At 63.9% G+C, this 20,688-nt stretch overlaps 8 protein-coding genes across 8 annotated transcripts in view; 5 read left to right on the top strand and 3 right to left on the bottom strand.

Annotated features, from left to right (window-relative positions):
• Positions 1-130: 130 nt before the first annotated feature.
• On the bottom strand, positions 131-5,094 carry AMSG_02890 (sacsin; the record flags this gene model as incomplete). The annotated part of the gene is made up of 2 exons (XM_013905271.1): positions 862-5,094; positions 131-832 (listed from the first exon to the last, which is right to left on the bottom strand). The coding sequence occupies exons 1-2, from the start codon at positions 5,077-5,079 to the stop codon at positions 131-133; spliced, it is 4,920 nt and encodes a 1,639-aa protein (XP_013760725.1). The 5' UTR covers positions 5,080-5,094.
• Positions 5,095-5,795: 701 nt separating this feature from the next.
• AMSG_02889 (H/ACA ribonucleoprotein complex non-core subunit NAF1) lies at positions 5,796-7,061 on the top strand (the record flags this gene model as incomplete). The annotated part of the gene is made up of 2 exons (XM_013905270.1): positions 5,796-5,858; positions 5,901-7,061. The coding sequence occupies 2 exons, from the start codon at positions 5,796-5,798 to the stop codon at positions 7,059-7,061; spliced, it is 1,224 nt and encodes a 407-aa protein (XP_013760724.1).
• A 28-nt stretch (positions 7,062-7,089) lies between these two features.
• On the bottom strand, positions 7,090-8,621 carry AMSG_02888 (CRAL-TRIO domain-containing protein; the record flags this gene model as incomplete). Its single annotated transcript, XM_013905269.1, has 2 exons — positions 7,090-7,698; positions 7,758-8,621. 2 exons carry the CDS (start codon positions 8,619-8,621, stop codon positions 7,090-7,092), a joined length of 1,473 nt encoding a protein of 490 aa, XP_013760723.1.
• Positions 8,622-10,318: 1,697 nt separating this feature from the next.
• On the top strand, positions 10,319-13,860 carry AMSG_02886 (cell division control protein; the record flags this gene model as incomplete). Its single annotated transcript, XM_013905268.1, has 2 exons — positions 10,319-12,445; positions 12,472-13,860. The coding sequence occupies 2 exons, from the start codon at positions 10,319-10,321 to the stop codon at positions 13,858-13,860; spliced, it is 3,516 nt and encodes a 1,171-aa protein (XP_013760722.1).
• A 1,328-nt stretch (positions 13,861-15,188) lies between these two features.
• Positions 15,189-16,428, top strand: AMSG_02884 (STE/STE7/MEK1 protein kinase). The gene is made up of 2 exons (XM_013905267.1): positions 15,189-15,350; positions 15,504-16,428. The coding sequence occupies exons 1-2, from the start codon at positions 15,243-15,245 to the stop codon at positions 16,368-16,370; spliced, it is 975 nt and encodes a 324-aa protein (XP_013760721.1). The 5' UTR covers positions 15,189-15,242; the 3' UTR covers positions 16,371-16,428.
• A 795-nt stretch (positions 16,429-17,223) lies between these two features.
• Positions 17,224-19,013, top strand: AMSG_02883 (gamma-glutamyltransferase). The gene has a single exon (XM_013905266.1). It carries the CDS (start codon positions 17,235-17,237, stop codon positions 18,981-18,983), a length of 1,749 nt encoding a protein of 582 aa, XP_013760720.1. The 5' UTR covers positions 17,224-17,234; the 3' UTR covers positions 18,984-19,013.
• Positions 19,014-19,054: 41 nt separating this feature from the next.
• Positions 19,055-19,882, bottom strand: AMSG_02882 (uncharacterized protein; the record flags this gene model as incomplete). Its single annotated transcript, XM_013905265.1, has 1 exon — positions 19,055-19,882. One exon carries the CDS (start codon positions 19,880-19,882, stop codon positions 19,055-19,057), a length of 828 nt encoding a protein of 275 aa, XP_013760719.1.
• A 506-nt stretch (positions 19,883-20,388) lies between these two features.
• The window catches only part of AMSG_02881 (uncharacterized protein), a gene marked incomplete at its 3' end in the record, with an annotated part of 1,382 nt that continues 1,082 nt past the window's right edge, over positions 20,389-20,688 (top strand). The window contains exon 1 of the mRNA XM_013905264.1: positions 20,389-20,486. Within this exon, the coding sequence (XP_013760718.1) occupies positions 20,421-20,486 (66 nt within the window). The 5' untranslated portion in view covers positions 20,389-20,420. The remainder of the gene's footprint in view (positions 20,487-20,688) is intronic.

Below are 20,688 nucleotides of genomic sequence, written 5' to 3'. Positions count from 1 at the left end.
CCGATGGTCGGCGACCGGCGGTCTGGCGCTCCACATGGCCAACACGTCATCCACCTGCAGCAACTTCAATTCAGCACAATCCGGCGCAGTTTCCACAATACACACATACGTCATCACTTTGGGGCTATAGCTAGTGCATGATTCGACTCTGCTGCTCATCACTCAGCTCACCCCAATCGTCGGTCTTGATCAGCGCGGGGAGGACCTGTCGCATGTGGTATGCGATGGCTGTCTGCAGCTGAACTGCATTGGTTGCATCTGCAAGTGCATACAGTGTGCAGAGGTTGAGAATCGCCACCGCTTCGCCGCTCGCAAGCCACAGTTCACACACCTGCTTCAGCCGCGGCAGCATGTACACATCCGAAAGCCGCAGGACTTCAGTCACAGTCATGACGTCCTCAAGCGTCTCCTTCAGCGCCGACAACCAACCGTCGCCAATGTACATGTGCTGCATCATGGCATCGTACGCGCTGTCTGACGCCCAGTGAGGTGTCGTGAGGGCAATCACGCCACCCTCGTTTGCACACATGCCCGACTCAAATGCCGACGCAAAGTACGCCGAGCTCGTGCCGAGCACCAGCCGGTGCGCAAACCACTCGCGCCCGCTCCTGCTCCGAACCACAACATCTGCCAGCCGCGCGTCGTTGAACGCCGCCGCCACTATCGGACCCAGTAGCGTGTTTGGTGCTTCTGCTGTCACCCGCGGTAGGATCAGTGGCTCGTGGTCCAAGTTGTGGACGCCAAGCTCTTCCAGCAGGCCCTGGACCGGCAGGTACGAGCTCGGTAGTGCGCGGACGTCATCTGCGAGATCGTGCTCCAGATCCGAGTACACCTTGGACGTATGGATGAGCCCCCATCGACAAACACCACCGGCAGCGCGCGCAGCTGCGAAATGAGCCACCGCTTGCCAGAGCTGCCCTTTCTGATCACACCAAACTTGTCCGACGGCACCGGCGCCAGAGCCGCAACCCAGTTCATGTCTGTCATCGCCGCCAGGTATCGTGCCAAGTACGCCAGATGGAGAAGCACCGTTCCGTGCACATACGCCTCGGCATTGCGGGCCGCTAGTCTGTTGTGGCTCGCAAGCATTCTCACACCGTTCTCCGCCCACATCGCCACGCAATCCGTGAGGTTGCTCGCCACCACAGATGCCGGCGGTGGATGCGGCACTCCCCACGCCGACAGCATGCGCAGCGGTGCCCGATCCAGCTCGGCCGGCAGTACCAGCGCCTTGCGGAAGCCGACCGAAGCGTCCATCGCAAGGATCGATGCTTCGTTTGGAGCCACAAACGTGACCACAGCGCTCGGTATCTCGCTTGCGCTGGTACTCCCTGTCACCATGCGCAGCTGCTCGTGCGCCCGCGCAAGGGCGTCGTCGAATCGCACGGTGTGGGCCCCGCTCGGCTGACGCCGAGACACTTGCGCTGACACCAAGTCATCGACGCGATACTTCTGAGCCTGGAACCCCAAGCAAGCCTGTGTCTCGAGCGAGGTCACCGCGTTGAACGGCAGCGACGGGAGTAGGTGAGTCGGCACCATCTCGGCGCCACGCAAGTCGTACGCCGGTACAAAAGCAATCGCGCCGAGCTCACGCAACTGGTGGACTGGCCACTGCCGGGCGTGCTGGACAACGCTCGCCACAAACTCGCGCGCAAGCTCGGCGTCGCGGAGCTCAGCTACCGCCCGGGCCGCGGCAAACATGCACTCGGGCGCCGTGAGGTCGGTCATGCCCAAAGCTCGCAGGACAGTGAGAACGCCTGGCGTGGAGAAGGCATGTGACGGAAAGACAAGCTCGATGGAGCCGTCCGTGCTGGCAGCGGCGGCTCTCTCGATTCGCGCAAGCAGCTCCGAGTCTGGGTCGTGGACCTCGGATGCGGTCCGCCAGCCCGAGGAGGATGGCAGGAGCGGGACGCCGCGGAGCCCAAGGACCATGCTCATTACCGCGTCGTCGCCTTGCCATGGCAACACCATGACCGGCACAAGCCCATCGAATATCGCAGCCGCCAGCTCGACACTCATATGCTCCTCAATCACCGCCCGAGGCAGCTTCCGCAGCCGCGGCAAGAGCACCCGCCGCATGAACGTCGTAAAGTCCGCTGTGCCCGCTCCGACCAAGCCCAACACGGTCCGCGCTGAGCCGTCGGTCTTGATGATGCGCAGCCCGGCCAGCGCGGCAAGACTTTTGCGCGCAATGGCCCAGCCCTCGCCGCGCGGCAGAGGCAGCGGCCGCATTGGGTCTGCACGAGGCGACGCCAGCATGCTGCTCCCGTCCAGTGACTCGAAGAGCGGCAGTCGGTCCAGACCTTCAGGACGCAACTGCGGATGCAGCACGGAGGCATCGGCGTTGGCCCAGTTGGCAATAGTGTCGCGCGCAGCCAGGCAGAGTGCCGCTGCGTCAGCATCACTTACAACGTCGATGCATGCTCCGCGTGGAACGCAAACAGCCAGCGCAAGCAAGCCGTCGTCGTACCAGTGTGCCGGCAAAAGCTGTGCTGCCAGTGCAGCCTCGGCTGCCCATTCTGCGGCGAGCGAGAGGACGCCAAAGTCGCGCGCAAGGGCTGCGCTTTCCCCAGCTAGGTCAAGCTCGTCGGGTGCAAGCACAAAGTGTGCTACAGCCGCATCAAGCGTCATTGCCACGCCTTGGCCTGTGACCACCATCGGCAGTCCAGCGCAGGCGCGACGAATGGCGTCCGTCGAGAGCTGGAGCGACGCGAGGAGCGACCACGCCAGATTCAGGATCTCGCGCCCCGTGGCTGCGGCATGGGGTTCAGCACGACGCAGGCTGCGCCACCGCGGGCCAAACGGCTGGCGCAAACCCGCGTCAAAGCCGGAGAGTACAAGGGCATCGTTCATGCCCATACCCAGGAACGCATCATCAAGAAAGCGCGGCAGCGCAAAGCGGGTGAGGTACTCGAGACCCAGCGGCACGATGTTGGTCACAGCCAATATCGCTGGAGCCGCGAGCACAGCCGCTGCGCGGCAGTCCATGTCTAGACACGCCGCATCGTCAGGGATGAGCCCCAGAAACTGCGGGTGGGGCGGGAGGACAATTGTGTCTGGCATAAAGCTCGGCATGCTGCCCTTCAACTCTGGTGCTGGCTCCAGTCCGCACTCGAGCCGGGCCTCTAGCTCCTGCCCGCGCGCCCGCCGCTTGGCAGCCTTGGCCTTGGCCTTGCGCTCAGCTTTCTCGGCCTTGCGCGCCGCCCGCCGCCGCGCTGCCCGCTCGGCCTTGGACTCGCGCCGCTTCTCGTCCAAAGGTAAGGCTGCCGCAGCAAGGGCGTGCGGTGCATTGGTGACGCGCAGAGTTCCCAGTCCGCCGCCGCGGAGTGGGACAATGGCAAGGCCGTCAAGACACGCAAGTCGCGCCAACGCGCTCTCTTCGCTCGCGCCCGAGAGGACGTAGTTCAGGGCGGCGACGGCAACGTCGCGGGTAAGAAGCGCGGGATCGACGGCAACGACCCGGCGGAGCGCCGACGCCAGCATCGCCGGCGACGTTGTCGGCAGCGGAACGTCGAGTGCGTCGAGCGCGTCCTGAACGTGCGTCGGAAGTGCAAGTAGTGCCACATCCGCAGCAATGAGCGCAGTGAACATGTGCGATGATGCAGTTGCCGCAAACTCGGGGTCCATGAGCGTAAACGTGTGGAGCGGCGCGAAGCTGCCAGGCGAGCGCGGATCCGGGAACAATGCCGGCGCATCTGGCCCGAGGCTAGTCACAGCCGTGTAGAGCGCATGGGCAAAGTCGTCAAACGGTGGTGGTGTGCTGGCAAGCACTGGGAGGTGAGCGAGCGGATCGAGCGCCAGTTGCGTTGCCTGGGAGTCGACAAACGCGCGGATGACAATGCTAGGGAGGACGGTGTTGAGGAGAAAGCTGTTCCACCGGCCCTTTGTCGCTGCTGCGTCCGAGAGCTCGGCATCGCCGCGCCAGAGCTGGCGCCGATTGGCCGAGAGCGCAAACGCACCGTTGATGTGAAAAGGAAAGCCGGTAGTGATCGGCAGGGGAAGAAAGGTGTACGCCCGGCCGTGCCAGTTCGGCGGCAGCTGGTGGAGCGGTAGCGCTGTCCCGGCCCAGGGCACGTAGCCCACAGCCTTGGCCAAAGCCTCGGCGTCAGCATCGAGTGTGTCGAGCGTGCCAACCGCGACCCACCACCGCGGCGCCGGTCGCGATGCAAGGATGTCCGACGACTCGGTAAATCTCAGCTCGAACGAGGCGTGCAGCGCCTGACGCTCGCCGGCAACGACATCCAGGAGCAACGCCCGCTTGGCCGCGAGCTCTGGGCCGAGACCGACAATTTCGGTGGTGATGAGCGTGGTGAGGCCGTCGTCGGTAAGAACGTGGGCAAAGACGGTCGAGACCGACTTGAGGAAGAGGAGCATGTCCGAGGCCTGCGGCGCAAAGTCGGAGAGGAGGTTGGTAACATCGTCGATGGAGAGCGCGTGCGATGAGATTGCCGATGCCGCCGCGTCCTCGGGTGTCCGCAGCGGGAGCCGGAAGAGGGTGCCATCAAAATGGGCCGAGAGCGAGGCTGAGAACACGCCAGCCAGTTCGAGGTCAAAGGCGGAGGCCAGGACCGGGTCCGACTCGGCCAGGCCGCACGCCATGTAGTCGGTGATAGTCCCGAGCATACCACCGGGCAGCCGATGGCCATGCGGATCAAAGACAACCAGCGATGAGCGCGAGATGAACATCGGCGTGTCAGTGAACGAGTACATGACGTTGGCACCCAGACCGTACTTGCCAATAGAGGCGCCCGACTCGCGCTTCATCGAGTTGCCGAGCGAAATAATGTTCTCTAAATCCGCATCTGAAAACTGGGCCGAGTTGTACACATACAGCGCCGGTCGGCGTGCCATCTCGATCATGTCTGGCAGCGCTTCGCCGCCACATGGCGTCAATGGAAGGTCGTTTCTTGCAGTTCGTCCGTCGACCACCAGGCCAAAGACGCTTGCCCCAGCATCATCCGCATTCTGAGCCCATTCCGCAACGGTAGAACCGACCGAGAGCGGATACTCTTCCAGAATGTTTGCCAGTCGCGTGGTGAGTGCCTCCTGCTGTGAGAACTCCCGGAGGTGCTTGGCCATGGTGGGGGGGAGAAGGTGGGACAGGTGTTGGCTGATTCGATCAACAGCCTAGCTGGGCGAGGTCGGCCACGGCCTGTACAAACCGACGATGACATGAGCCCGCCGCTTGACGACACAAGGTGCGTGCCGATAGAGATAGATGCTGCCAGAACACCAGACGGTTGTGATTGCGACATGTCTCCAGCTACAGCTCCGGCTCGCTTCTCTAGCGGCAACATTTCGCGGTGCAGCTCTCCAGGCGAGAAAAATAGTACAATTTTTGTTGTTGTCCAACAAACCACACTCACCCACCCCCTCCTTCAAACCCACGCCCGCTCGCCACCGCCGTCTGGCCCGCCGCCGCAGCACTCCACTACAGACCGAGGTCCATGGCGAGCGAAAGTGCGATGGACGCGCATCCGTCCACACATCCGGAAAATGCAGACAAGGTTCTCCCCACTAGTCCACTTGCTACCGAGGTTAATGCCGACACAGAGCCTGCGCAGGTCTATGCGTCCGCACCGCCAGCAGCAGCCGAGCCATCTTCATCCCCTGCGGACGAGGCAGCCACGACGACTGAGGGCCTCCAACCCAGGCTTGCTGCCGATTCTGAGACCGTGCCCCTGGCTGGAGATAGCCCAAGTGCTGGCCCGCCTACTGCTCGAGTTTCAGTCTCGTCACTGGCAGCTGGAGGTGTCCAGGTTGCCGCGACCGAGCCGGCCCGCTCCGCAGGCGTGATGGCCAATGACGACTCAGCGGCCACAGCCGCTGCTGCTCCTGCGCCTGCAGCTGCTGCTCCTGTTACTCGCACTATCGCCTCCCCAACAGCGACTCGAGCCGAGTCTACCACATCAGCAGCACAGCCAGGGCCATCACTGGTGGCATCGCTCTCGTCGTCGTCGTCGCCATCCAACGGCGCATGCGCCGAGTCGGGCGAGGCTTCGTCATCGTCGTCGTCGTCGTCCGACTCGGAGGCGTCCGACTGCGAGGGCTCTGATCTCGGGTTTGAGGACGTTGATGCCGAGTGGAAGGTGCGGCAGGCTGCGGAAGAGCGGAAGAAGATGCTCGCCGAGGTGCCGCGGACCGCCAACGAGGTGTTGAATCCGCCGGTGGCCGACGTGTCGGCGGTGTCGGTGGCGGCGGACGAGCCGCTGGAGCTTGTGGGCACCATCTCGTCGCAGCTCGACGCTGTGGTGGTGATCAAAGGCCTGGAGCTCTCGCGGCCGCTGGAGGAAGGCTCGATTCTCTGCACCCAGGACCGCAAGGTCATCGGCGCTGTGGCCGAGACCCTGGGTCCGGTCCAGTCGCCGTTCTACACGGTCCGGTTTGGCGATGAGGCTCAAGTGGCGGCAGCGGGGCTCGCGCTCCGAGCGCCGGTCTTTACGCCCAAGTCGCGGGCTCAGTTTGTGACTCGCATTGATGAGCTGATGGCGGAGCAGGGCTCGGACGCGAGCTCGTGGAACGATGAGGAGGTTGCCGATCATGAGCGCGACTTTTCCGACGACGAGGCCGAGATGGCGGCGCGCAAGAAGCGCAAGAAACGCAAGCGGGGTGGCGACAAGCCGGGCACGCCTGCTCCTTCGGGGCGGCCGTCCAAGACCGCCAAGCCGCGCCCGCGGGCCCGCCCGGCCCCGATCATCCAGCCCGGCCAGTACGGCGCGCCGCGGCCTGCCCACGCCCCGCAGACTCGCCACGTCCACGGCATGCCGGGCCCGCCGCCGACTGCCGCGAACGTCCATCCGCCCACCCCACGCCCAACAGGCTTTGGCTTTGGCTATCCGGCGCCAATCATGTCCAACTACGTGCCGCCGGCTCCTGCACTGGCGCCGCACGTCATCCCCATGGCGCGGCGGATGGCCTTTGGTGGGCCACCGCCGCCGAGCATGCACCCGCCGAGCATGCAGCGACAGGGACCTATGCCGCCGCCGGCCCAGCAGCACCCGACGGCTTTTCCTTCCTACGTCCCGCCGCCGTCGGCTTACCCGCCGCAGCAGCCGAGATAAAGTGAATGTAATGCTGAGCGTTGCGTGGCTACAGGCTGGAGACGGCGTCAAAGTAGACGGTGACCGCATCGTCGTCCGACGAGAACCACGACGACGACTGCGATGCATTGCGCGGCTTGGGAGAAAGGGCGCGGGTCCGCGATCGGCGGCGGGTGGCGGTCCGTGATGAGCGTGCACGGCCTGTAGTCTTGCGTTTGCCGGCCTTATGGCGCTTCTTGTGCCGTCGCTTGCGCTGCTTCTTGCCCGCGCCTGACGAGCTGGCCGTGTCTGCATGGCCGAGCTCGACTTCCGAGGCTGACAGCGATGCAGCCGGCGGCACGGCAGGAGCGAGGCCGAGAGCTGCCGGCGGCCGGCGGAGACGGGCCCGCTCATCGATGAGCGAGGTGGAGCGGCCGTGCGGGAACGAGGGGGACCAGCCCTCGGCGGCTGGTCCGATGTCAAACCGGTCGGGCTCGGTCCAAACCGAGACCGGCGGAAAGCAGTGCGGGTCGGAGGCTCGGTCCGATGGGCCGTAGCAGTCACAGAGGCCGCCGTACTCGCGCGGGATGTTCTCGGGCGCAATAAACTTGGCGAGCTCGTCGATGTAGTTGGAGCCGAGGATGTGGAACTTGAGCCTGGTGTTGGCATCAATCCAGTACTTGATGGTAGCCCAGAGCGCGCGAAATGTGAACGGGGCGTTGATGAGGAAAAAGTGACCAAGCGTCTCGGGTAGTAGTTGGCGTCGATGCGGAGCGTCTCGCGGAAGATGTCGAGCCCGCGCTTGTCAGGCCGCATGGAGAGCCCCGCCATGTCCATGACGATGGTTTGCTTCTCGATGAGCGGCTCAAAGCCGGCGCTGTCGACGTGTGGTGGGTAGCCGTCGAGCGGGGCGCCGGTGGCAACGTCGCGGAGGAACTCACGCCAGTGGAACTCGTCGCGGAAGCCCATCATGCGGATGCGCTGCTTCTCCTGATGGCGAATATGCCGGGCAATGAGCTGTTTGTCCGAGAGAACGTGCAAGACCTTGCGGATACGGATGTGGCCGGTCCGCTCCCAGTAGCACGGGTTCCCGCTCCGATCAAAGCCGTGATACATGGCCGGCGTAATCTCGTCGTACACGTCGTCGTTTGGATCCTCAAAGTCGAGCATGACCTGAGCCTCTTCCGCCGCCCGCCACTCTCGAGCCTCCTCCAGCATCTCCAGCGCCTTGTCGACATCAAACTTGCGCGCTCGAAGAAAACGAAGCAGCATCCGCGGGCCTGGCATCGGCAGCAGCAAGCCCGTCGGCGAGCGAGCTGGCGCAGCTGCTACTGCAGCTTTGAGCTCAAAGTACGCCGCCATCCGGGCTTCTACCACATCAGCCTCTTCCATCTCTTGATCACATACCATGCTTCCATCCGACAGGGCATTCGATGACGACTTGAGACTCTCCAAAGCGGCAGCCTCGGCCGCCTCAGCCGAGTCAAACAGAGGGAAGACCTTGGCCTCGTCCACCTTGTTGTTTGCTGCCCACTGCCGCAAGTCCACATCCATGGTCGACGTCTTTGCCCGCTCACGGGCGCAGTACGCACGTGGGTACATGCTGCGGTGCAGAGTGGCGGGAGTGGAGTAGCGGTAGGTTGGTCTCGGCTCCGCCTGGCTCGCTCCGCTTGCCGCAGCTGGGAGAAATCGAGGCGGATGGCTAGCCAAGGTCTCTCGCGTGCGGATGTACGCAATACGGCTGAGGTGATGAGTGGTTGCGCTGCGGATGGGGGCGAAAGACCACGTTGTGGCTTGCCATGGCTGCCATGTTATCCACAATGCCCCACATCCCGTACTGCCTGATGATCGGAAGGGGCGTCTACAGCGCTGGGGCTGGGGCGTGATTCTCGTCACCGCATCGGGGCAGTGGGCACGTCTAGCCAGACAACGATTTGTTTTCCTCTGCCGTGCTTTTCCTGCGTCCCGGCGTTTGCCAATCGTCTCCGCCACATGGGGATGTGGAGTTTGGCCACCGCCGTAGCGACGAATCGCTCCTCACCCACTTACCCCTTTACGGTACGAAATGGACATTAGAGCGTAGAGCGCGTGTGCGTTGATGAGCGCGCCGTCCAGAATCCAGTACAAGATGGCGTGCCACCACTTGCGCGGCCACGCCGACCGGCAAGCTCGTCCGTCGCAAGACGTCCTCGCGCTCTCCCGTTTGGCCGCCGTGTTCAACTCTGTCATGCTCTCCTTCCCAGTCGTCGCGGTCGTCAACAACAAGCTCCACACCGTCCGCGCCCACCGCACCTCCGGATCGTCGCTGTACGGCACCTCGCGCGCCTCGCTCATGCTCCCAGGCGTCCGTCACCGCGACGGCAACTCGGGCATCCTTCAGGCGGGCGTCTACGTGTCGGCCATCACGTGTGGGCGCGCCTCCCACCTCAAGCCTCAGGCCAAGCAGGCGTCGCGCAGCGTCGGCCGGTGACCTGGAAGTCAAACACCATCGAGTTGTTCACTTTGAGACGCGCGACAACGCGTCCGAACGACCGTTCCACACCTCACCACCACTTGCTCAGAAGGAGGAACAAGACACTGCTGTTGGTAGCAGACGGCTGTGTCACACACACACACACACACACACACACACACACACACACACACACACACACACACACACACACATACACACACACACGTGCATACATCCCCCCCCCCCTACCACACCCCAAACCCCACACCCCGCACCACCATCTCCGCCACACTCTGGCTCGGCAGCTTGTCACCCCCCCCCCTGCTAGCCGACTTCCGCACGACTCCACCGCCGTGCTCCCCACCCGTTTACCCTCCCGCTTTCTGCAAGAGCACGTGTGTGCGTGGCCTTGCTGTGGAGGTGATAACAGGCTCGAGCAACACACACTGCTGCTACTGTTGCTGCTGCACCGCCTTCTCCTCCATTCATCCTCCTCCTCCTCCCCTCCCGCATGTCGGTCCCGCCTTCGCGACCGGCTACTCGCCCGGCCTCGGTCGTGCTCAGCTCGAGTGACCAAGTCTCTTCCACGACAACGTCGACGCTGCCCACAAGCTCGCCACAATCATCGTCACTAGCTTCAATGAGCTCGGGCGGAGACGGTGGGGCCGCGCTGCTCCCGCCGGCTCCACCTAAACGGCCAACAAGACCAAGGTCGGTGTCGGCAACAACGTCGCGGGCTCTGCCAGCGGTGCCTGGAGAGGGCAAGACGGATGCAGCCAGTCCGGGCGGCAGTGCACCGCCGCCTCTGCCGTCAAGGTCGCGTGGGCGGCGGATCCAGTCGATGATGATCTCGTCGTCGCCGGAGATTGCGTCGCTTCGGGCCCAACTCTCATCACCGCCGAGCGGCTCGCCCGAGCCGCGGCTGGTGACAGCGCTGGACTCGCCGTCGACGTCGGAGGGCTCGCCGCCGCCACCACCGCGTCGGCGGCCGCGTCGCCGGCCGACGCGTGCGGTCTCGGTCGCCATGTCATCGCCGACAGCCGCTTCCGCGCTTGCTGGACAGTCGTCAGACGACATTGGGTCTTCGGGCGGCCGCGATGGCAGTGACGGGCAGAGCGGTCCTGACTCGCCTGCTCTTGGCATTCTAACCATGCCACGTGCCACCTCTGACTCGACGCTTGACGTGGCGTCGTCGGGAGTGGCGTCGCCACGGCGCGAGCTGCCGACACCGCCTCCGGCTGTGGCAAGCAGCAAGGCAGCCCAGGCAAGCATCAACGAGGCAAACGAGTCTGCGGAGCGGGTCCGCGAGCGTGCGCCGTCGCCTCGGGTGAAGCAGCCGACGGTGCTGACGCTGGCGGCGCTCGAAGCCGAGCTTGCGACGCTCCCTCCTGGCAGTCACGGCTCGAGCGTGTTTGACCCTGAGTATGGAAGCAATGCCACGGTGGTGGTGGCCGAGCCGCCGGCTGAGCCTGTGATCAAGGCGGCGACGGCGTACACGCTTGTCCGTGAAATGACAAGCAGCGACGCCGAAGCTCGCGGCATCGAGTACCGCGAGCTCTTCCTGGTCTACCGGTCGTTTGTGACGCCGCGGGCAATGGCGCGGCTGCTTGCGCTGCGTGTGGAGGACCCGCGACTCCCGCAGTTCTCACCGGTTGTGACGCGGACGGCGCACGTGCTCCGGTACTGGATCAATCTCGAGTTTGAGCGGGTGTTTGCGCAGAACGAGCCGCTGCTGGCGGCGGTCCGCGACATCGGCGCTCGCATTTTGCCAGGCCAAGGCGTCGTGACGCTTGGCGAGCAGATTGTGGGCCTAGTTGAGAAGAAGGAGACCGAGCTGGCGAACAAGCTTCACATCGAGGAGATGAGCAGCGCTGAGCGCGATGCAGCCGAGCTCGCCGGCGACGACGTTGTGGTCCAGCACATGTTCAAGGTCATGCAAGAAAAGGTGCGGCTGCGGAACTCGGCGCCGGAGCCGCTCATTGATGCCTCGAACTTGTCGGACAACTTTCATCTCACGTTTATTCCGGCAATGGAGCTCGCCCGGCAGCTGACGCTGCTGGAGCACCGGCTGCTTGCGGCAATTGACGTGCGCGCCGAGTGCCTCGGGCAGATGTGGACCAAGAAGAAGGATGCGAGCGTGGCGCCGAACGTGAAGCGGCTCATCAACCAGTTCAACATCATTTCGCAGTTTGTGGCATCGACCATCATGGCGCGCGACTCAATCGAGGACCGGGCGTCGGAGCTGGCGCACTTTATCGATGTCGCCGCAGCGTGTCGGCAGCTGAACAACTTCAACGGTGTGATGGAGATTCTCGCCGGCCTGCAGTTTTCCGAGGTCTACCGGCTGCAGATGACATGGGACCGTGTGGCGGAGCGCAAGCTGGCGACATTTGCCGAGCTCAAGGAGCTCATGTCGCGCGACAAGAACATGAAGGCGCCGCGGATGGCCCTGGCGACGTGCACACCGCCGGCGGTGCCGTACCTCGGCATGTTCCTCACCGACCTGACCTTTATCGAGGACGGCAACGCGGACACAGTTGGCGACGCTGCACTCGTCAACTACGAGAAGCGGCGGATGCTGGCCTCGGTCGTGGCAGACATCATCAAGTACCAAAAGTCACCGTACACTCTCATCACGATTCCTGCCATTCAGGACTGGCTCACCCGCGAGCCCAAGGTGGCGTACGATGAGAACGCGCTGTACCAGCGCTCGCTCGAGCTGGAGCCGCGGACCGTGCTCAAGGACTACCGCGCACGCAAGGACTCGGAGGCGTTGGCGGCGTCCAAAAACTCAGGTGTGATGCGATTTGTGGACCGGCTCAAAAAGTCGCGCGCGCAGGCCAAGGCCGACGAAGCCGAGAGCGAGGCCAACGACGACGATGCCGAAAACAACGGCGATGATGACGATCTCATGTACTTTGTGGCGACGTCGACACGAGCGCGGTCGGGCTCGGCCAAAGACAAGGAGCCGGTCGGGGAGAGTCGGGTGAAGCCGAGTCGAGAACGAGCCGCGCTTCAAGCTGCAGCGGCGTCGGGCTCGACAACGTGGTGGCGTACATTGTGGGCCGGCCGCCGACGGCGGAGAACTTTGTGGTCGACGTCAGCATGCCGTTGAGAGACGGCGGGCCTCGGATTGTGGCAGCGTCACTCCACCAGCTCCTTCGCGAGTTGACGTCGTTTGCCAAGGCGCGGCCAGACGCCGAGGTTCTGGACGCCTTTCTGGCGACATACAAGCAGTTTACCACGCCTGTGGAGATCATTCGAATTCTGGAAGAGCTGTTCAACTGGCCGGTGCCCGAAGCGCTGGCGGAGGACGAAAGCCTCGCCGAAGTGTGGCGAGCCAAGGTGCTGCGGCCGACGCGGCAGCGGATTTTCATCTTTGTCAACTCGTGGAAGAAGGAGCGGTTTGAAGACTTTATTCCCGACGACGGATCGGAGGCTGCGCTCGAAGCATTTACCGACAACCACATTGCGCCGGTGTTTTCAGCCGGCGCCGAACAGCTGAAGCGGGTCCGGAAGAAGCGGGCCAAGACGCGGCGGCGGCGTGCGGCGTCGACGGTGTCGTCAGGCGACGTGCTGCTCGCGGGCGACGTCAACTGGGCGCGGTCAAACGGCGAGGTGGTACTCGCGGCACAGCCAGACGTCAAGCTCCGGATGTCGATGATCCAGCCTATGGAGCTCGCCCGTCAGCTGACCATTGCGGCATCTGCACACCTCGACGCCATCTCGGCCGACGAGCTCTCGTCGCTGGGCATTGCCGGTTCGCGGCTGGCGACGCACAACATATCTGCGGCACTGCAGTCGTTCTCGCGAGTGACCAACATGGTGGCGACCGAGGTTGTGCGCGGGCTCACGCTCCAAGCACGGGTGGCCACGCTCGAGTACATGATATCGGTGGCGGTTGCGCTCTGGGAGCTCCACAACTACGACTCCCTGGTGGCGGTCATGCGCGGACTGATGTGTCCGTCGGTCACCCCGCAGCTGTGGGCCAATCTCCCTGTAGGTGCCTCCGAGGCCGCCGAGAAGCTCAAGGCCTTTGCTGGTGGCGCCGACAAGTACGCCGCGGTGGTGGCCGAGGTCGAGGCCACCTCGCCGCCGGGCGTCCCGTACATGGGCGCCATCTTTCTCGCCATCAAGTCGCAGCAGGCGGTGGCCTCAGTCACGCCGACCGGGCTCATTGCCTTTGGCAAGTACCTCGCCATTCACTCGGCTCTGGTGGTCTTTGACCGCTTCCGCGACTCGGTCTGGCGCTTTGTGTCTGTCCCCTTCATCCAGCGCTACATTCTCGACTACAAGTCCTACCCGCGCGAGCGGCGGCTGGAGGTTGTGCAGCTACGCGCAAAGAAGGCTGCCGCTGCAGCTTCCGCTGCCTCGGCCTCGAGCTAGCATAGCCCTGCTGCGTTTGCCGCCTCTGGCCAATCACAATGACACTCGGTTAGCGGCATGGTTAGCTGGAGCTGGTAGCCCACCTCTCCCGCGTTGGTGCGCTTTTTGGAACATGAACTCGCAGTCTACCCGCTTTGCCTACCATGACCATGATCGCGGCCGCAACATTGGCCGCGACCATGATGAGCGGCGAGTTGGACGAGACGGGGGAGCGGGCAGGTAGATCATGATCTTGCTCACGCCCTTGTTCCCGGAAGGCGGGCGACGAGTACGGCGGTGGAGCCGTCGCCACTCACGCGCGCGCTCACGGCCACATGATCAGCAGCGGAGCAGGCGGTTCGGCGCAGGCTTCGCCGCTGATGGACACGATCATCCAGGTATGGCAGTTGAGGGGTGGGGGGAGGGGGGGAGCAGGCCAAAGTAGGTCGTGGTTCAGGAAAAAGCCGTCAAGCCAAAAAAAGGGCATGGTCGCACTGCACAAACTCATTTGCGGCTGAGAGTATCGCGATGCAGCTCAAGGTGGTGCAGGAAAAGACGGCAGCGGAGCTTGCAGCAGCCAACAAGGAAAACGAGGCGCTGCAGAGCAAGGTGCAGACGTTGCGGGCCCAGGTGAGCGGGCTGCAGCGGGCTGACGCCGAGGCGGCGCTGGCGAGCAAGCAGGCCGCGGTTCACGTCCAGAGCCTCAAGCTCGACAAGCAGCAGGGTGCGATGGTCATCGACGAGCTGCGCAACACGGTGGCATCGCTCAAGGAGGCGCTCGCAGCCGCCGAGGTGCGAGTCGACGACGTCCGCATGGAGGCCGTGGCCAAGATGCAATCATTTGACGCCCGCTTTGCGCGTTTTCGCCAGTTCAAGGCGCGCGTCGATCGCGAAGCCGGCATCGTCGAACTTGACGACGAGCCTGGACCTCAGCCCCAGCCCGGACCTCAGTCCGAGCCCGCGCCAGAGTCTGTGCCGGAATTCGCTCCCGAGCGGGCCTCGTCGCCGGCACAACTCGTCGAGCCGCAGCCGACTTCCGCCGAGCTTGGCTCGGCTGGCTCGGTTGGCAGTGGGTCAGAAGAGCCAGGCTCGCCCCAGTGCCTCGAGGCGATGATGAGCGGCAACGGCGCCAGCGCCAGTGGATAGATGTGCAGGGAGGAAGGGAAGTACATGGAGATTTTTGCTGGGAGGAGGAGGGGAGTGCGGCGGTGGGCAGAGGGGGCTGGAGGCTGGAGGCTGAAAAACCAAGGCAGTGGCGATAGTGTGCCTGCAAGATAGTGCGACACGGACGATTGCGACAATGCGACACAGCGTACGGTATCCAGACAGGGCACGGCCATACCTGTCTCGGGAGGGAGCTACACCTCGGCACAACTCCCCGACAGCTGTGCAACCCTCGATCTATGCTGCCGTCCCGTCGTCGGCGACGTCCGCCAAGTCTCCACCTGGAGCTCCATCAGCCTGTCGCCACAGTCGCCACTGTGTCGACGAAGCTCATCGAAGCCGTGAGAGTAAGCGGACTCGGGATTTGTTCGGCGCGGAGGGGAAAGGGGGAGGGGGGGGTCACTCACAGTGATGGTAATGGGCGTGGGCATGGACATGGGCATGGCGATGGTGATGATGGCTGTGGTCACGGTCATGGTGCTGATGTCTGCGGACAATAGAGCGTGGCCGTGGATAGCAACGAGTGGTCGAGCGTGCAGCAGATCGGACACGGCGCATTTGGCAGCGTGATGCTTGCGCGGAGGCGGATAGGTGACGAGGAGGTGGCCATCAAGAAGGTCCCGCGGCATCGGGCGTTTAAGGGAGCAATGGATCAGTTGGTGATGGAGGTGGAGGCGCTGCGGGATGTGGCCTCGCCGTATGTGGTCGAGTTGTTCGGCGCATATCTCGACGACTGGCATGTGTGCCTGGTGATGGAGCACATGGCGGGTGGCTCGGTGCGGCAGATCATGGCGCAGAGGTGCGGCAAGCTATCGCAGGTGGTGATCGAGCACGTGGCTATGAGCGTGGCGCTCGGGATGCGCGATTTATGGCTCGCCGGCGGCGTCATGCACCGCGACATCAAGCCGGACAACGTGCTTGTCGGCGCCAATGGGCAGGTCAAGCTCTGCGACCTCGGCATCGCGACGGTGATCGAGGGCGAGGCGCAGCTTTCGCCGACCGGCTCGGGCCACTACCTTGCGCCTGAGCGGATCGAGGGCGCGAGCTACTCGGCCAACGCCGACGTGTGGTCGCTTGGGGTCATGGTGGTGGAGATGGCCAACGGGTGCCATCCGTACGCTGACGGCGCGCCCATGGCCCTTGTCCTCCACGCCATCGTCAGCGAGCCGCCGCCGATGCTGCACTCGGCCGGAGCGTGGAGCTCCGAGATCGAGCACTTTACGGCATTGTGCCTCGTCAAGGATCCAGTGGTGCGGTCAAGCGTCAATGAGCTTGCCCACGACGAGGCTGTTCTCGCGTGGGAGGCGCGAGCGCTCTCCGACGACGTCGCTAGGTGGCTGCGTCAGGAAGAGTATACGAATGTGTGATCTGTTGTTTTTTGTTTCGGTAAGGGGGTACAGAAAGGGAAGGAGTACAACAGATGGCCGTCAGTGGAGACGAACAGGAGATGGAGTTCTACAGAATGTCGTATGGATGAGCAAGTGCGGAGTGATGATCAAGCCTACCACCATCATCAGCCACCGCTACCAGCCTGCTGCCTTTTAGCCGAAACCCTCAGCCTGCGCCTGCCCCGTCACCCGCCGCCGACATCCACCATCATCAGGGAGTCAAACTCCAGAACCACCACATGCTATCCACATCATTTCACCCAACCGTCCATACCCCCCATACCAGCCAATCCCTCTCATTGTGCCCCATCGCATGCTTGCCGACGGCATGCCTGCCGACAGCATGCCTGCCGACAGCATGCCTGCTGATGGCATGCCTGCTGATGGCATGCCTGCTGATGGCATGCCTGATGACGCCACCGAGCCAAATGACACACCGAAGGCAACCAACCAACCAACCAACCAACCAACCAACCAACCAAGGCAAGGCAGACAGGTCACGAGCAGCCAGGTCCACGGTCACCCCCCTCCCGCTCCCGACACACTCCACCTGCGACCATGGCAGCATCATCATCATACGGGTCATCCGGTGTGGGACTCGGTGGAGGTGACGACCTGACTCTCCTTCCCGGAGGAGGAGGAGGAGGAGTTGTAGGAGGCAGCGGTGGCGGTGGCGGTGGCGGTGGCGGTGGCTCTGCTGGCACTCGTTCTGCTGGCTCTCGTTCTGCTGGTCGTGGTATTGGCGGACGGATGGATGAGATGGCGGTGGGAGGACGGCGGCGCAAGATCGAGTCGCAATATCGTCCACCGGTGTGTGTCCTGTGTGGCATGCGGTTTTCAAGGATGCGAGTGGCGGTGGTCAGCCTTGGTCTGCTGCTGACTGTCTCGCTTGTCACCGTCATTGCTGTCGTCTCAGCCCATGACGCGGCGGCGGCAGCGGGTGGCGCGAGTCCGGCATCGTCGCGCATTCGCCAGGCGGAGAGCAAGTTGGGCATGGTGGCGGCGGATCAGCCAACGTGCTCGCAGATGGGCGCGGCTGTGCTCGACGATGGCGGGAGCGCGGCCGACGCCGCGGTGACGACCGCGCTCTGCCTCGGCGCCATCAACGCCTTTGCCTCGGGCATTGGCGGCGGCGGCTTTGCCACGGTCCGTACCGCCAACGGAAGCGCCGAGGTCTTTGACTTTCGCGAGACCGCGCCTGCCAAGGCCTTCCGCGACATGTTTGACTCGTCGGCGGAAAAGGCGCAGGTCGGCGGGCTCGCCGTGGCGGTACCAGGCGAGCTGCGCGGGCTGGAGCTGATGTGGCAGCGGCACGGGCGGCTGCCGTGGGCGCGGCTCATCGAGCCGGTCGTCGCGCTCTGCAACGATGGCTTTGAGGTCACCGACGAGCTCGCCAAGATTGTCGAGTACACCCAAGAGTACATTAAGGCGTCGCCGGCGTTTGCCGCCGTGTACATGATCGACGGCCAGCTGGTCAAAGCCGGACAGACGATTCGGAGACCAAAGCTGGCGGCGACGCTCGAGGCTGTGGCGGCCGGTGGTGCCAACGCATTCTACACCGGCGCCATTGCACACGCGCTCATCGATGCCATCCAGGGCAGCGGCGGCATCATGGAGCTCGGCGATCTGGCCAACTACACGGCAGTCATCCGCGAGCCAGTCTCAACCTACTTTCTGGGCATGAAGGTGCTCTCGGCGCCGCCGCCGAGCTCGGGCGCGATCCTCAACTTTATGCTCAACGTGCTCGAGGAGTACAACCTGCCCAAGATCGGGGCGATGACGCACGACGTGGTGCACAAGGTGGTGGAGGCCATGAAGTTTGCTTTTGCGCTGCGGACCCACCTCGGCGACCCATGCTGCACCGACATCGAGCAAGTCATGGCAGACCTGACGTCCAAAGACTACGCAGCATGGGTGCGGACCCGGATCGTGCCCGACGCCACCTTTAACGCCTCGTACTACGGCGCTGCGTTTGACATGGAGCCGACACCGGGCACAACCCACTTTTCGGTTGTTGACTCGGAGCGCAACGCCGTGGCGCTCACGTCGACGGTCAACCTCTTCTTTGGCTCCAAGGTCATGGATCCGGTGACTGGCGTGGTGCTCAACAACGAGATGGACGACTTTTCCGTTCCCAACGTGACCAACGCCTTTGGCGTCAAGCCCTCGCCGGCCAATTACATCGTGCCGGGCAAGCGGCCGCTGTCGTCGACGACGCCGACCATCGTGACGGCCAACGACCAGGTCCTCGCTGTGGCCGGCGCGTCGGGCGGGACCAAGATCACCACCTCGACCCTGCTCACTCTCCTCAAGATGTTTGCATGGGGCATGGAGGCTGGCGAAGCCGTTGCCTCGCCACGCTTCCACGACCAGCTCTACCCGAATGTGCTGCAGGTGGAGTACGGCTTTGCTCAGAGCCTCGTCACCTACCTCCGCGAGTCCATTGGCTACGAGCTCGACGAGCTCGGGCCTGACGGCCACATCGCCATTGTCCAGGCCATCTACAACGACATCGACAAGGGCATCCTCTACGGCGCCTCTGACTGGCGCAAGGGTGGCGCTCCCGCCGGCCAGGTCCGCACCGGCCGCTGAGCGCAACAGCCTGCCGAGGCTTGCGCCACTGGGGTTGAGCCGAAACACATAAACTTTGCCACACACAGCCGTCACCTGCCCTTGCCTTTGCCCTTGCCCTTGCCCTTGCCCTTTGCGCCGTAAAAGCTGGCGCGCTTGGCCCGGATCTCCTTGGCCGACAGTGGGCGGGCAGCGGCCTTGCGCCAGCGCCAAAAGCCGACACCAAGGGCGATGACGGCGATGGCACTCAGCAGCGGCGCAAGATTGGCCCACTTGAGCCATTTACGCCAGCCGCGGTACGAGCGCGAGGCACGGGCACGAGCGCGGGCGCCTGCCGACGAACCGGGCGAGCCGGCCGGCTTGCTTCCGTCGTCGCTGGAGGGAGCGTGGGCGATGGTGGTGGCATCAAAGCAGTCATCATCCGAGGGCGCGAGCGGGAGACCCATGAGCTCGCACAGGTTGTCTGTGGAGCGCGAGGCGAGGATGTCGTCGAGCGAGGAGCAGATGATCGAGGAGGAGGAGCAGGGCACGAGCGGGGCAACGGCAGAGGTTGCCGTGAAGAAGGCATCGACACACGCACGCGTGGCCTCCGAGCAGAGCGCCGGACAGAGGCCTGGCGAGTCGCCTGCGGCAAGCGGGCCCGCACACGGCGTGCAGATGAGGCGGGCGAGCATGGATGTACAAGCAGGCGGCGTATCCGGCAGCATCGACATGGCTCGGAGACGGAGGGCCGCAGCCGCCTCGGCGTCGCAGCAAGAGTCGGCGGCGTACTCCCAGCAGAACGGAAGCGAGGTGACTGGCCCGCGGACGACGCTTGCCGTCGGGGCGCCGAGAAGAGGGCGACAGCTCCCGCTGTTGCTAGCAGCAGTGCCGCACGCCATGAGGACCGTGCAGACAAGCGCGACAAGGATACGGTCCATGTGGGGTGAGAGGCGTGAGAGCGGTGGATCGGCCTCTGCCTCTGGCAACGATTATTTGTACGAGAAGAATCGTTGGGGAGCGGCATGGCTCGATGCTGACGTATGACTTCCTCACTGGAATGATCACCGCATCGGAAGCAGCGGAAGAGTCGGAGTGGGTGACGGTGAGGGCGATGGTCAGGTTGGTCGTTCATGGCGAGCCCACTCTGCTGCGGGGGATCGGCGTCGGCATCGATTATTTGTGCGAGAGGAATCGTTGGGGAGCGACATGGCTCGATGCCGATGTATGGTCTCCTCACTGGACTGATCACCACTGCATCAGAACGAGCGCATTGTGCACACATCAGCCAAGAAGAATAGCACAACTAGCCCAACCTTGCGACGTCATCCCGGGCAAGAAACGCTTCTCATCTGACCCGCCAACAAATTGACATGGTCGGCCGGAACAAACGAACGCCGCAACCTCAACCTGCTCCACCGCCACCTCGACCCGCCAGTCGTTTCCACACTCCTCTTCCTCTCTCACACACACCACACAATGGCAGACCGTCGTATGTCCGCAGCCGGCATGGCCGCCGATATCTGGATTCCTCAGCAGAAGAAGGTACGCCCCCCCCCCCCCCCCCTCCACCCTCTCATGCCGTTTGCCCACGCCGGCCTCCCCTCCCCCACCCCAGCCACTGGTCACTGGCCACTGGCCACTGGCCACTGGCAAATTCTTCGCCACCCCAGCCACACACCCCAGCCACCGCCATCGCCACCGCCACTGCCACCGCCACTGCCACTGCCACCGCCCCCTCCCCCCC

Source organism: Thecamonas trahens, assembly GCF_000142905.1.
Source record: "Thecamonas trahens ATCC 50062 unplaced genomic scaffold supercont1.10, whole genome shotgun sequence".
Classification (NCBI taxonomy): Eukaryota; order Apusomonadida; family Apusomonadidae; genus Thecamonas; species Thecamonas trahens.
Note: the sequence above shows the minus strand (reverse complement) of the source record. Positions and strands in the feature narration are given on the sequence as shown.

Excerpts from the sequence above, each read along its gene's own strand:
- AMSG_02883 (XM_013905266.1), top strand. The coding sequence starts at position 17,235 with ATGCGAGTGGCGGTGGTCAGCCTTGGTCTGCTGCTGACTGTCTCGCTT.
- AMSG_02884 (XM_013905267.1), top strand. The coding sequence starts at position 15,243 with ATGCTGCCGTCCCGTCGTCGGCGACGTCCGCCAAGTCTCCACCTGGAG. Across the intron at positions 15,351-15,503 it reads AGCTCATCGAAGCCGTGAGA|AGCGTGGCCGTGGATAGCAA; the intron begins GTAAGCGGACTC and ends TGCGGACAATAG.